The following is a 15,442-nucleotide window of genomic DNA, read 5'->3' as shown; positions in this document are numbered from 1 at the left end:
ATTATTCCACCTAGAAGAGCCGTAATCAAATTTTCGGGTTTTGCACCACCCACCTGATTTGCATCCACAGCTCTAATAGCTGCCCAATCACCACCCAATTCAGCCAAATGATTCTCCTTACGAATCCGTGCCCATATACCTTGTGGAACAACATTTCCAAATAACATATCAATGTCGGCCAAATTCATAATACAAGCGTCAACTGTTTGGGACAATTCTTTGTAATATCCAGCAGGATTTTTAGGGGGGTCGGGAAGAGTTTGCTTAAGCACCAATACTTCAGACCTCTTCCAGGGTTCATGGACCCATATACGCTGGAAATGAGCAGGGACTTGAGGTGGACCAAGCACCTCTTCTCTCCATACGGGAGGAACTTCACGCATCGGATAATTCTTGTTTATTGATGGGATCAGCCTCAGAAAAAGACAAAGACAGAAACATTGTTCGAAACGCAATGAGTCAACTCGGTGTCCTACAATAAAACCTTTATCAAAATCAGCTTGTAATTTCAGGAGGTCCCAAGGAACGTTATCTAACTCCATATCTTCCCAACTTCTAGAAAGAGTTTGACACATAATGTTGAAAACATATCTCTGCGTGGGCTCCCCCAATTGATGAAAGCAACTCATGATGTCATTGGTACTATATTCTGGTCCATGCTCAATCCATTTGCAAGCGAGAGAACCCAAAGCTACTTTCTTGTCCGCAAAAGGAAGTTGACAACGTGATTGTCGCCTAGAGAAAGCTGGAGACATTTTTATAGACCTAACAAAAGGAGAAAAGAAACTTGAAACAGCATCTGCTATCCTCTTCTGTGAAATAGGAGATCCCTCGAAAGGATAGGAGGCATTACAGATGTAGAAGGCAACGGAGACTGAAACGTAGCAGGCTGAAGAATAAGAGCGGGATAAGGTGGGGGCTAAAGTACAAGCTGCAAGGGTGGAGCAGAAGCAGACAAGGAAGCATTAAGGGGCTGAGCTGGTTGCTGGACAATCGGTAGTTGAGCAACCACTTGTTGAACGACGGGAGGGGGTAACGGAGGTGCATTCGCATTCTGAGCATAGGGCGGAGGTGAATTCAATAAACAAGACATTAGGGAATCTTCTTCTAATTCCTTACTTTTATCTATAGAGGAAGTAGGCAACATCGGATAGCATTTATCTACCGCCATACGATGTTGTCTCTCTGATATCTCCTTCGCATCATCTACTTCGTTGTCCTTAAACTGCTGAGCAGCCTGCAGGACTGACATGTCTTGTGCTTTCTTATCCTTTTTTGCTTGTTTGATTTCTTTCTGTTTAGCTTCTTTGCGCCAGAGGCGAAAGGAGTCAAACATAGCCGGCCGGGCTTTTCTTCTAAACAGAATTGTTTCCAAATTATCTAATATAGCAGGATCAAAGCTACCATTCTGGGGCCATCTCAAAACTCCACTATTTTTCATATATTGGACCCATGTCTCGTTAAAGGTAATGGGACCAATACCATGTTTTGAATAGAGCTCATAAGTCGGAGTTCCAACCGGAGGGAGCGGACATGACTCCTCCAACTGCGAATCCCTTGTACAACCCAAACAACAAAATCTTTTGAACTTACTCAGCCCAGGCATCGTCACTTCTCTAGACTGATCACAAACAACAAGGGGTATAGATCAGTGAAACAGTACAATCGTACTTACCCCTTGGCTTCATCTATTGCAATATCTGAACAGAGACTAAGAACGAAAACAAAACAAAGGTCTGTGGGAGCGACCCACCAAATACTTAACTAAGAATTGTTCTGCGCCAGCGAAGGCCGTCTATCGTCTCGCTCTACCAAAATTTCAGAAGGGTCCAAGGCAGGGCGACAGTCAGGGCAGCATTCATCAGCAGCCGTCGGAGAGGAGTAGCCGTGCCGTCAAAGACCTTCGGTCCACTTCCGACATATAGGGGTCGATCACGTGGTGCGCTTCCTCCGGAGTTTTCTTGCGGGGCTCCTCACGACCCTCGGCCTCAACCGCTACCGCTGAAGTTGCCCCACGTTGGGCGCCAGTTGGAGAAACGCAGCCTTAAGGCTCGGCGGCGCAGGGTACGTCTAAATCTTCGGGATTCACCTGCCTTGTCAAAACAGAGACACGGCCTCTTCATCTGGCGTAGAAGATGATATTTATTAGCTGCAGCTAGTACAGTGGTCTTAGAAGTCGTCAGTACAACGAGGTTCAAAAGAGACTGCCACTTAACACCGTACAATACAAAATGCAAACACACACGAGCATGAGCTATAGGCAAATGTTATAGACAATGTTTTAAGACCAAAGCAACTCAAGTTCCCGGTTCTGTTTGTCATTCGACCCCTTAAGTAAATCACAAGTGAATCCACACAATTCTGTTTACAAGCAGAGAAATCACAGCTGCGTGTTGTAGAAGGACAGTCGAGAAACAGGAGAATGCATGAGACATGTAGCGATGGACAGCAGATAAGATAACTTAAAGGAAACAATGGTGTGAAATGACATGTAGTCCCGACGGGGATTTAATCAGCTCAGACAGGAATTAGTGTACTCGGCCAGACCCTGACACTTGTTAGCAAACATAGGCGAGGAAGCCACCTGACACGCAAAGCAGAAATGACAAAAACATTGCGTTCGCCGAGCTGCCTGAGTGAGGGCAACACAAAATGGCAGCGATCTCAAAATGGAGGCTGAGCACGAACGAATTCGTAATTTGCAGAACCTCAACAGTCGAGGGGATGCATTGATCTGACCAAGTAGCAGCAGCGTTATGCTGTCTGATGCAGCAATCTCTGGAGGTAAAAAGCTGATTCCGAGGCGATGTGCCAATTTTATCCTGCAACCAGGTTAATGTGCTGGTTCTGCTACATGCAGACAGGGAATGTGTGGAAATTTTGCAAGTATCTGGGCCACTCCCAGTGAGCCAGGCACAGGAGCAGGGGTAGAGAATTTGATATCCCTGAGTCTCAACCAACAAGAGGCAATCCAACAAGCCTTGGAGATCATTTGGCGTGAAGACAGAGTGCAGCTCTCCTTCAGCAGCGTCAGAGAGCAGCAGGGCAACACAAGAGAAAAACAGGCCTTCCAAGTCTGCAGTCCAAAGATGAGGCCTTTAAACAGTGACTGCGGTTCACTTCAAGTCCAGTAGTGTCTGATTTTGGGGGTCCAGAGTCCCAATACTTATAGCCATCCGTGCCTTTAGATGAGGGGGTTGACTTTAAAGCAGCTCTCTGAAGTGCACAAGTATCCCATTTAACCCAGTCCTGAATGCCAAGCTATCAGTGGGGGGTAATCAGTCCTTTGTGTGGGGACAGGACACAGCCTAGTCAAGTAAAGTGTGAGCCCCTCCCTTCTCTCCTGCCCTGGCAAGGCCATGAGAATGCAGATGTATATCGGCTAGTTGCTCTCATTGACAATAAAGCCAAGTACTTTGCAGGTCTTTTGCTAAATTCGCTACGGGAATGGCCCGAGGATCATTCATTAATCTCACTAAACCAAACTGGCTTTACAAGTGGGACAGGCCCTATGGTTACCCTCATGGCTCTCTCGTCCTTGATAGACCAGGCGAAGCTTAGCAACAGATCGCTTTACATAGGATTTATAGATTTTAATTCAGCATTCGACAAAGTCAATAGGGGGAAGTTGTGGCAGAAGCTTCTAGATCTGAACCTCCCAGATGGTTTATTAAGAGCCTTACACCTACTGCATCAGGACACTTGGGTCAGGATTACGATTGGCGATGGCTCCAGACTGTCAAGACCAATTATTACAACAAAAGGACTGAAACAAGGTTGCGTCCTGGCCCCCACACTTTTCAATCTATTTTTAGCAGATCTTCCGGAAGCCCTGAACAAAGCTAACTCCCATGCTCCTAAACTAGGTAGTCTATAGCTGTCAAATATTTTATATGCAGATGACGTGGTTCTTTTAAGTAGCACAAAGGTGGGCTTACAAAGACTCATGGACGCAACCGCTGCATACTCAGACAAGAACGAGCTTGTGATAAACAACAAGAATACAAAAATCTTGGCAATTCGCTCGGGAAGACCAAAAAAGTTGAAATGGGTCTTAAATTCTGAAAGAATTACAGAAGCCAAATGCCACAAGTACCTAGGAGTGATCTTCAACATCAACGGAAGACATAAAACCCATTTGGGAGAACAAAATAAGAAAGGCACAGCACTAGCTTTTGCTCTCAGTTCATCCATAAGGAATTATTTGGCTCAACTATCGCTCCAACACTACAGGTGGCACAGGCAAAAGTCATTCCAACACTAACATATGGAAGCGAGGTGCTTAAGGGATTGTACAGTGATCAACTGGATACAATTATAGCAAACATTTTTAGAACAGTCTTTCACTTACCATCTTTCACGTCAATGGCACAAATCAGGCTGGAACTGGGCATCTGTAAGCAAACTGTGGTCAGAATGATGCATTTCCTAATGTGCTGCCACAAGCTGAGTCTACCCAAAGAAGTGGATTAAAAACCTCAGGCCTGAGCGATGCATGGGACCTGCATGTCAGCCAACATGAGTTTAAAAGGCTAGCGAAAAAATGCACAAAGAAGATCTCCTCAATGCTAAAAGAAGCCATGGTTGGATGACCCTCATCACATATGATCAGCTGATCAGCTCAGAGCTACTTAACTTGTACTTTTAATGCACGCACCAAACTCAGATTTTTAAAATTAAGACTGGGGGTGATTAACCTGTCTTGCCACCTCCCAAAATGGAAACGAGAACAAGTCCTGGAGACATGTCGCTTTTGCTACAAGCATAGGGAAGATATAATTAATGTTGTGTGCCTGTGCCCTAGCCTCCTGAAAGAAAGAAGGCTTCTTCTGCGGAGGGCCTGGAACAATAAGGAAGTCAGATCATGCAGATCCGCAGTATTGGCCTGCTTTGACCCACGGAACACGTATTTAAACTGCGCACTGATGAGGTTTATGGACTGCGCAAAAAAACTAGGGAAGGGGAGATGCCAACTGCCGACTGATAATAACTATTAGCATTTACAGCGCGGGGACACACTTGCTAGTGTAACCATGCGCTTTACAAAATACTAATAAATAAAATCGGACCTCCATAAGAAGGACAATACTACCCTGTGAGCACCTTGAGAAAACCGGACAGAACTCTAAATGTACAATAAACACAATCAAAGGGTCGTGCACACTGGCTGGACATCTTCAGTCCGCTAAATACAAACCTGGCAAGACCCATTTTGAATGAGATAGTTTCCATAGGTGCAGGGCAGAAATAAGAGAGTTCGGACACATGGGGGGCTGGGCATTCTGTTTTTACTTTTATTATTGTTATTTAACAAGTGTTACATTTTTACTCACAACTCTATCAATTGAATACGTTTTAAAATTGTTTTATCTTTTGTATTGTGCAAAGGTTTTTTTAAATCATGAAATAAAGTTAAAAATATATATATATATAGATGGGTACTCAGACACACCTATCCTTCCTGTCTTGTGGCTGTCTAAAGGGAATGCACAAAATATAGCTGTCACCCACCCGAGATGTGTATTCGAAGTAGTCTGTCAGGCACACAGAGCAGTAAGTGAATAGAAATGGGCACTTCCTAAACGTGGTATTTCTAAAATAATAATGTTGAATCCAACTTCACCGGTAAGGAAATTTATCATTACCATTCCAAAGATATGAAACATGAAAAAGCTGCTCCTGTCTGATCAGGAATTACAGCTTAAATGTGTATTAATGAATTCACAATGATAACCTGTAGGAGGAGTAGGCCTCACATTAGTGAAAAACTGAATACACTGTCACTACCTTCTTTACGGGTGACCTAATAAATGGATGTTTAAGGCTTGGCAACTCATTTTAAATGCCAAATTGAAGTGGCAGTAAACTGCACACTCAGGAACTGCAGTGACAGGCCTTAGACAAGTTTGTCGTCAGTGGGTTGCACAATCGTTAGTAGCATTTAACTTACAGGCCCTGAGTTACAAAGGACTTACAAGTAAATGAAATATGTAAATTAGGTAAACACATGTGTAGGGAAGAAGCACATGCACCTTAGCACTGAATAGCAGTGTTCTATGGCCAACAAACAGAGTTCAGTAAAAAGAGGAGAAAGGCAAAATGTTCAGGATGACCCTTCAGAGAGGGCCATTTTCCACCAATGTATCTTTGCCCAGTAATACTGTCATTGGCAGAAGGTGTGGAGAGCATTATGAACTAACAGGCTATTGCAAATCACTCAGTCACCTGGATTTGGCCAGGTCGCTCCCCACGCCGCACAGCTCCTCCAGTGTGTGAGTGCCTTCCCCCCCCTCGCTGCCGCTCAGTCTGTGAGTTCAATCCTGCTGTTTGTGTTCCACTGTATTTGTTCATTTTCTAGTTCTGTGCCCCATTGATTGTGCTCTACTGTTCCCAATCCCACTGTCTTATGTATTTTTATCCATCGTCTCCCCCTCCCCCCTTTTTTCTTCTGTACCCTGCTGCCCATTCCCACTGCTGCTCCCCTACGGCCCACCCCCTTGCCATCCATTCGCTGCCCGCTCCCCAGATTCTCCTCCCTCCCTCCCCACCTTTAATGCTGGCCGCACAGCGGATGCGCGCAGTGGGCGCACTGCTGGTGCACTAGAGGCAAGCCTGTCTGCGTCCATCCGTGCCTGGACCCCGCTCAGCTCCAGAACCCCTGGCCCCCACGAACACCACAACGCCAGACTCTGCTATGATGCCAGTACCATCCATGCACTCAACGCCGGTCGAGACCACACCTGCTTCCAGGCCACCCCAAAACGCACCCATTGACCTTTCTCCTGTCGCAACTGCAGCCTCACCTGCGACAGAGCCGCCAAACCACCAAGGACTGGACACAACCACCTCCGCTCCATACTCCTGAACACCCGCTCCTCATGCAAACATGCCGTCAAGCTCTGGGACCTGCTCGACACCTCCGCCCCATACGTCGCCTTCCTGACCAAGACCTGGTGTAATGACTCCTCGGCACCCGATATTGCCATAGCCATCTCCGGACAGCTACAAGATCTCCCGCAGAAACCGCACCAATGGAATAGGAGGAGGAATGGCCATCGTCCACAAATCCTCCCTAAAGGTCTCCACCTTCTCAGAAGACGACGCCCTCAGCACCGCCGAACACTTGCACTTCCAGATCCACACCGACCCCAACACCACACTCAGAGGAACCCTTGTCTACTGACCCCCCAGACCCCAACCACAGTTCAGCGACTCCATCGCTGATCTCGTCAGCACCCATGCTCTTGCCTCCACGGACTACATCCTCCTCGGGGACCTGAACTTCCACCTCGAGAACAATAACGATGCCAACTGCACCACCCTGATCAACAACCTCACCAACCTTGGCCTCAGACAACTTGTCACCACTTCCACCCACGCCGCTGGCCACACGCTTGAACCCATGTTCTCGGCAAGCCCCCATGTCTCCATCAACCACACCACCGAACTCCACTGGACTGACCACCGCTACATCCACTTCACCTACAAGAATCCCACCATGCACTACCGCACCCACCAGCTGCCCCGCCGCAACAGAAGCAAAATCACTGCAGACCAGCTGGTCACCACCCTCGCTCAGAACCCCCCCACCGACCCAGACACCGGCGCCCGCAACTTCCGACAATGGATCAATGACTGCTCCAACGCCCTCGCCCGCGCAAGAAACCATCAAATAGCCACACCAGCAAGAAAGTAAGCATGGGCGGAAAATCCGTTTCGCTCGCGGATTTTGCGGATTTTCGGTAAATTCGCAATCCGCGAGATTCGCGAATCTCCCGCAAAATCCGCAAATCCGCGAGCAGCGGATTTTGCTCGCACTGCTCGCACTGTTCGCGTGAGTTCGCAGCTTCCCAGTACAACTTCGCGCCCCGCGAATAAGTGCAAAATTGCAGAAATACGATCTTAGCAAAACTGAAACTACTTACCAGGTTCAAAAGTTCAGGCTCATCATTAGTAGCCATTTCCTGTAGTGCTTCCTGAGGGGCCCCTCCAGAGTTCAGTTGCCAGTTGCAACTATTATGTGACCCTGCTCTGAACCTCAGAATAGTTACACATATGCCACAAAGGTCCTGAATTACAGCTAAGGGAGACAAGCAGGAGCCAGGCTGGAGGTTCAAATCCATTAATCAGCCCCTAATTCATTATTGTCAGTTGGGGCAGGGCAGGTGTTGTAACTAATTTTGCAACAATGAAAGCACTTAGCAAGTTCAAAAGATCACTAATCAGGAAGCACTAAGGAAGCAGGTGCCAGCTAAAAAAATATTCTGTGACACATTAATCAGCCCCAAATTAATTCAGGTCACTTGAGGCAGGGAAGGTGTGCTTGCGTTGCCACAATAATGTACACTGACTGGACAACCAGAGGGTGCTGTGATGAAACAGAGGGTGGCATGGGTGGGCCAGAGGGTGGCATGAGTAGTCAGAGAGTGGCAGTGGTGACAGAGATTGGCAGTGATGAAGAAGAGTGTCCCAAACAGGCTGGACACGTAGAAACAACAAGTTCGCGAAACTTGCGACCCGACAGGTAAGTTCGCAATTTGCGACATTGTACAAAACCCTCGCGAACTGGCAGAAACGCGCGCAAACACACAAAAAAAAATCCGCAAATTCGCGAGAATTCGCGGTTTTTGCGGATTGCTAGTTCGCAAATCCGCAAAATTCGCGAACGCGAGATTCGCAAAATTCGCCCATGCTTACAAGAAAGCCACCTGATTCACCGAAGAGCTCTAAACCTCCAAGAGAGCATGCCGGTACCTAGAGAAGAACTGGCTACATGAACAAACATCGGACAGCCACATAGCCCACAAGGACGCCACCCGCAGACATTTCCACCTCATAAGTTTAGCCAAGAGATCATCCTCAAAAACCACCTGGACAACAACGCACATGACAGCAAAGAGCTCTTCAGCATCATGAAGGAACTCTCCAACCCCAGCGCCAACACCAACGACATACCCCCCTCACAAGAATTGTGAGACTCGCTGGCCACCTTCTTCCACGGCAAGATCGCTGACATTCATGACAGCTTCAACACCACGACCACCGCAACAACGCCAGACTCCTCCAACCCTGCGAACACCTTGTGCACCAACCGCCTGACGTCCTGGGCCACCGTCAAACGACGCCGAAACACGCAAGATCATGAACTCCATCCACTCAGGATCTCCAACAGACCCCTGCCCACACCACATACTCAACAGGGCAGATGCAGCCATCGCACCCCAACTACGGAAAGTAATCAACAACTCCCTCGAGACAGCCACATTCCCGGTTAGCTGGAAGCACACCAAGATCAACGACCTTCTCAAGAAACCCAAGGCAGACCGCAAGGACCTCAAGACCTTCTGGCTCATCTCCCTGCTCCCGTTCCCGGCGAAGGTCATAGAGAAAGTCATCCACACGCAACTGACCCGCTACCTCGAGGACAACCACATCCTTGACTCATCCCAGTCCGGATTCCGAATCAACCACAGCACCGAGACAGCCCTCATCGCAGCCACGGACGACATCAGAATCCAACTAGACAACGGTGAAACATCAGCCGTCATCCTCCTGGACCTGTCAGCCGCCTTCAATACGGTCTGCCACCACACACTAAAGACAGATCCTGCCAATGCATTTATGAATGACCCCTTGCTTGGCGGTCATTTACAAATTATGCGGGATGTTCTTCCTTCATGGAAATGGAGTAATGCAACTCCGTCCCCAAGGTAGAAAGTTCGGCTATCTGTCCATTTCTAAATCAGGCCCTTAGTCTGTCCTTAGGCACATACGGGTCGGGATGGAAAAGCAGACTTCTAAAAGAAGAGAGCAATTTCCCAAGAAGCCTGCAGAATACAACGTAAAATCCCCTTCAGCAGCATACAGAACAGAGCTGAGGGTTGGGATGTTCTCATCTGGAGTTAAAATTAAATTTCACTCTTATTTAATTGGCTCTTTATCAGCACAAATAAAAAAAACAGCTCATAAACAAGTCTAATTACCAGAAACCTGAGTATTTGAAGGATTGTGGAGAAGGCAATGGCATGCACATACTAAGTAATTTGTCTGTAATCTTTATCTTTGTGCTCTTTGTTTACCCCTGAAGTAGCTATATAAACATTTATTATTGCTGGATAAAAGGAATGTATAGGACTGTAACTTATTAGGAATAACAGAGAAACGAGAAAAGTAGGATTTCAAATATTATTCCTTCGAACAGTGTTTCCCAAACCCACTGGTGGGGTATGGTGGATTGCAAAAGTCAAAGCAATAAATAAAGAAGTCTTTCATTTCTGTATTTATCTTGTCACATTTGCTGAGCTTCAAAGGCAGACATCAAATGTCAATCTATGTCTTCTGGCACAATAGTAAACACAATACCCATTGTAATACAATGAGCAGCACATTCCTCTCACTTTGCACTCAAAAATAGAAAAGTAAAGTGAATTATGTGAATATTGGTGGAGTACAGGGTGAGTAAAGGAAAGGGTCAAGGATGCCATTTTTTGTAACACTTGAAATGTAAATACCTGTAAAATGTGAACTGTGTATATTCAGCAATTATGAAAGCAAAAATTAAGGGCATTGTTTTGTAATTCTGAAGTGTATGAAAACAGCGATTGTAATAGGATCAAAACAAATCAAAGCATTTGACTTGGTGATGCAAAAAATCATACATTTTACCTAAATCCCAATTGTCACACATTATCATTTGAGTGCAATATAGTCTTACAAGGTCAAAATTTGGCTTTGCAAGTTTAATCGAAATTTGAATACATAATGTGGTGCTTGTCAGTGACAGTGAGGTACCACATGATGCTTTAGTTACACACAAAAATCGCCCGCCTCATACTTTTTTTTTTTAAAGCTTTATTTGTAAAAAAGGAATACAGTTACAGACCTACAACCACGGAGGCTGGTCAGTAGTACGCAATACCAGTAGCATAAAAATAGACAGCTCATCAGCCGACAACCCGAGGGCCCGGAAGCGAGAAGGCACGATATTATGGAGAACTTGTGGCGATAAGAGGATAAATAAAAGGTTTCACATTTTATATTTTATAAATAACAAAAGAAAAAAAAAAGAAACACAAAAAAGAGTTGAGGTGGTACCATGCAATGTAATGACTGTCTCATACGGCAGGGGGAGACAAATGATTAATGAGTAATGCTATGAAGGAGGAGAGACCCCGGAGAGGGGGGGGGGGGGGGCTGAGAGCAAAACAATACATCACATACAGCAGGAAGCTAAGAACCCGAAGCGCACAGTCAAGGGAATTGAGGAATGTCGGGAGATTCAATAAAGGGGGGAGTGCAGATCTCTCCTCGGTATGAATTCCATTGACCCCGTATCCTTCCCCATTTCTTGGGCCTACCACGGGAGACATATACGATTTTTTGTCTAAACATGCACCAGTCCATGTTTTCTTTCCAAGTTGAGACTGATGGTGACCTCTGAGATCCCCACAATTGAGCAATGTCTCTTTTCGCAATCATGTTGCCCAGTGTGACCCATTGAGTCTGAGCGATACTGCAATCATTCGGCTCCCGTCACTGCATGCACTCGATTCCAGAAAACCACTACCTCCGGACATTCTCATATAATGTGAAGGAAAGTAGCAAGCATACCACAACCACGCCTACACAGCCCATCCGCAGAATAACCCATATTCATCAAACATGGACCTGTGACATAGACACGGTGCAGAATCTTCAATTGCACCAGTCGAAGACGTGTCCTTTTTAGGGGAGGATATCGCAGCCTGCTAGTCTTCATCGTCCAATTCCAGCCCAAAGCCAGTCCAGGCCCCCCGAAGCTGTACAAGGAGGTCCGAACGGTCATTAATCAGTTTTTTGTAGATGAGAGAGATAGTGCTATCAGGGACGTACCCGTCAAGCACTCTATCTTCCAGGGGAGAAGACTCCGGGATAGTAGTTCCAGCTGGGAAAACCGATTCAAGTGCGTGGCGGACTTGGAGGCCCGCCTCATACTTATTAAAGCTAGGTGGATCTCAAACGTTTATGGTTCTAGAAATTGGGTCTTGGGTCTAAAAAGCTTCAGAAGGACTACTCTACATAATTCTCAATTAGGTAAACGGATCTGTATCATTAAATCAGATCAGGTAAATTCTGAGAGTGTCTTAGGGATTCTTACCAACATACAGCATATAACTTGCCAATGCTTGAAATTAGACATTGAAACATCTAATTTTAATTTACCTTAATAACAAATCGTAGCGCAGTAAATGGGTTGACATTTTGAACTCCCAAAGTATAATATCAGTTCATATGTTGTGCCAGAGCAGAAACAACACATAGACGTTATGGCTTAAGGGCTAGAATCTGAGACTTTGAAGCAGGAGAATCAGGGGGCTCATTATGATGGCGGGCGGACATCTGTCCACAGTTCATCCTAACAGGGATGGAACCACCCGCCAGACATGTGGTGGTCACCCCAGTGCAATTAGGATGCACCCGCCATACTGGCGGGCGCATCCTGGCCTTTTACCATTGCGGATGGTGCTGCTGGCAGCAGCACAGTCCGCAATGGTAAAAGAGCATGCACAGCATTTCCCTGAAGCACATGGCAGACACCATGCGGTGCCTGCCACTTGGTACACGCAGGGCGGTACCAGGGGTACACCCAATGCACAATTACTCCACAGAGGAGGCCCACAACGGGCCCCCAAAGCCAATATCTGCAGCCTTTCCATGGCGGTATTGACACTATGGAAAAGCCTCTACAACAACCACATCCTAATATGGCGGAGGGTGCCTGCTAGGCACCGCCACCATATTAGTGGCCCAGCTCCGCCTGTCAGGCAATCGTAACAATTGCCACCTGTGGAAAAGCAGCGGATGGACTTTGCATCCGCTGCGATACCCACCACCATCCTAATAGGCAGTTGGTAATTCTCATTATGATTCCCACTGTCGGCCTGGCGGTGGCGATTGTTCCGCTATCGTAATGAGCCCCCAGGTTCCAGTCTGGCGGGAGGCTCAAACACTCTGTGATTCTGTTCAAATCACGAAATCTCCCCGTGGCGAAAAATGAATGTGTCCAGCAGTGACATAGCGTGCCCATGATTGTTCCTGTGTTTGCCACTCTATGGCAGCATTGAAGACCGGGGCTGGGCTGCTGGCAAGATGCGGCCCAGATTACTAACCCACGATGGCTCTATGTGGGAGGGGAAGTTGATTGCCACCTGAGACGGCAGGTAAAAGCGAGAGGTGGCCGCAGCCCCTAAAACTCATGCAGCCCGAATTGGACCGCCCCTCTTGCAACCCCGTTGCTACGTCACTGGTGTCCAGCTGTAATGCAACTGGTGATTATGTAAAGCTCCGATACCTTCGGGTCGAATTTGTGCTAGATAAAACTGCAACAACAACAAAAAACAACATGCAGGTGCAGCTTACAATATCGGAGTGTTAATGGGAGACATAAATAATCATATCTGCTACATCTATGTTGCATATAGAGGTAAAGCGCATTCATACCTCTCTATTTTCATTAATATTATCTGTAAAGTTAACTCATATCAAAGCTTTGCCTGTACATGTTTGGTTTTAAATCTGAGAACTGTATCTGATATTGAAGTATTTTTTTAAGAAGGCATTGTATTTAACATTAGAATCGGTACACCTCTAAGCAAAGTAAAGAAAATTAAGTTAAGAGAATATCATAAAAATGCACGTTTTATTTGTTGTATGATGGATTTCCCTCCCCACACTTTTGGTCCGAAGATAAGGGTGCAAAATGAGCACATGGGAACAATTAACTTGTGGCACATCCAAGAATGATCAGGGGCAATAGTGTATTGGCACCTATCACGCAACCCTGTTGTGTCTGTCAGATTAATGTCTCTGCTGTGCACGTCTTGGAATGCATGCATACATTTGTTATAGAGTTCTGCTAACCCTTCTGATTGGTTGAGTCAATCAAATCATTGTGTGGATAGAGTTAATTAATGACTGTGCTTTTTCACTTGCTTTCTTAGGTGAAATACAGAAGTACAAGGACACTTTCTCCACATTCCAGACTTCTTATGGCGAGGATAATATAGAGGATCTCCTGAGGGTGTCCAAAATAAATGTACAAAAGAACAAAAGCAAAATCCTTGAAGAACTCGCAAATGCGGTTCATGACAATCTGGTTCATGTCTGAGGAAACTCGAAGCAGAAAGAAATACTATAAATTATAAATGTTTCATTTTAGCTTTACAATTGCTGATTTTTCACTTTAAGCACTGAGCTGCAAGAAACTTAAGTCTTCACATCCTGTCTATACCTCCTAAATTAATCTAACCTTCACAGTCAGTAAACATAATCTATGCCTAATTCTGATTGAGATCTAAACGCACAATAACCTCTGAAGGAATTATTCAACACCTATCAGTAGACTATTAATTCATTCATCTACAGAACAATTGATTGAAGTCCCCGCTTCTAATTTAAGTGAAGTCGTCTGCATTATTCAGCTTATATAAGTGATTTCCAATATGATGATTAGTTACTTCCCATTACAGTAGCTGTGCTGTATATGTGGGATTTTAGATCTTTGATGAACACTCCGTCCTGAAGATGATTTCATGTAGAGTTTGTTGACACTAAAGACGAAAACATCGACATGTCTCCACCGCTGCTCTACTTTGATGGACTTAATGGAATATAACTAACAACCTATTGATTATAAATTACTTACGACTTTCATAGAGACTGGATGGATTCCTAAACTGAACTCTAATACATTGTGAAGTGAGTTGGTAACTGTTGGGTCAGTGGCATTGTGTCTTTCAGATGTCCCACGACACACTCTTTATTATGATAATTAAAAAGAAAGTATTGTGTTAAGAAAGCTGTTATGATTAATTAAATACTGTGGTTTGTGTATGCATTGAAAGTGGCTCTTTGTGATCCTCAAATGTCTGATTCAAAATAAATAACGAACAAAGAAGGGGATTTGATCTTCCTTATTAGATACTGTGGGTACCACTCACCTTAGGTAATCAAATGTGTTGGTGCTAAACAAATATATTACAATTTCGGGTAGTGAGTAGCTGTGAAAGAGGAAACCTCAGACTCCCAAATTCAGACAAGTAACTACACAGCGGAGGGTTAACCATTTCTGTCATGATCCCTTTATACCAAAAGATCAGTTGCGGGGTCCTAATATATCTTAAAGTAATAGTGGGATCCACACCCAGGTACATTAGTTGGTGGTTGGTGAGGTGGTTCTGACTAGTTGTTGTAGGTGGTTCTGACTAGTCTCCTTTGTGTTGCCTTATTCCGCTTTCTATTGCTTTCTATTGTTGTTTTTCTGGCTTAGTTTCCTTTCTGTAGTAGGAGGAGTCTGGCTTAGTCTGCTTTCTATTGTTACGAGAGGGTTCTGGTTTAGACCCTTTCTGTTTCAATGGAGTTGAGGGAGCAGTCCTCTTTCACTTACTATATGGGTGACAATCAG

At 45.4% G+C, this 15,442-nt stretch overlaps 1 protein-coding gene across 2 annotated transcripts in view; it reads left to right on the top strand.

Annotated features, from left to right (window-relative positions):
- The window catches only part of LOC147712937 (cytosolic phospholipase A2 gamma-like), a 722,719-nt gene extending 707,787 nt beyond the window's left edge, over positions 1 to 14,932 (top strand). For both annotated transcript variants that reach the window (XM_086923600.1, XM_086923601.1), the window contains one exon: positions 13,980 to 14,932. In XM_086923600.1, the coding sequence (XP_086779726.1) occupies positions 13,980 to 14,146 (167 nt within the window). In that variant the 3' untranslated portion in view covers positions 14,147 to 14,932. The remainder of the gene's footprint in view (positions 1 to 13,979) is intronic.
- The last annotated feature ends 510 nt before the right edge of the window (positions 14,933 to 15,442 follow it).

This window comes from Lissotriton vulgaris, chromosome 5, assembly GCF_964263255.1.
Source record: "Lissotriton vulgaris chromosome 5, aLisVul1.2, whole genome shotgun sequence".
Lineage (NCBI taxonomy): Eukaryota > Metazoa > Chordata > Amphibia > Caudata > Salamandridae > Lissotriton > Lissotriton vulgaris.
The sequence above is the reverse complement of the archived record's forward strand: the minus strand, read 5'-3'. Positions and strand labels throughout refer to the sequence as shown.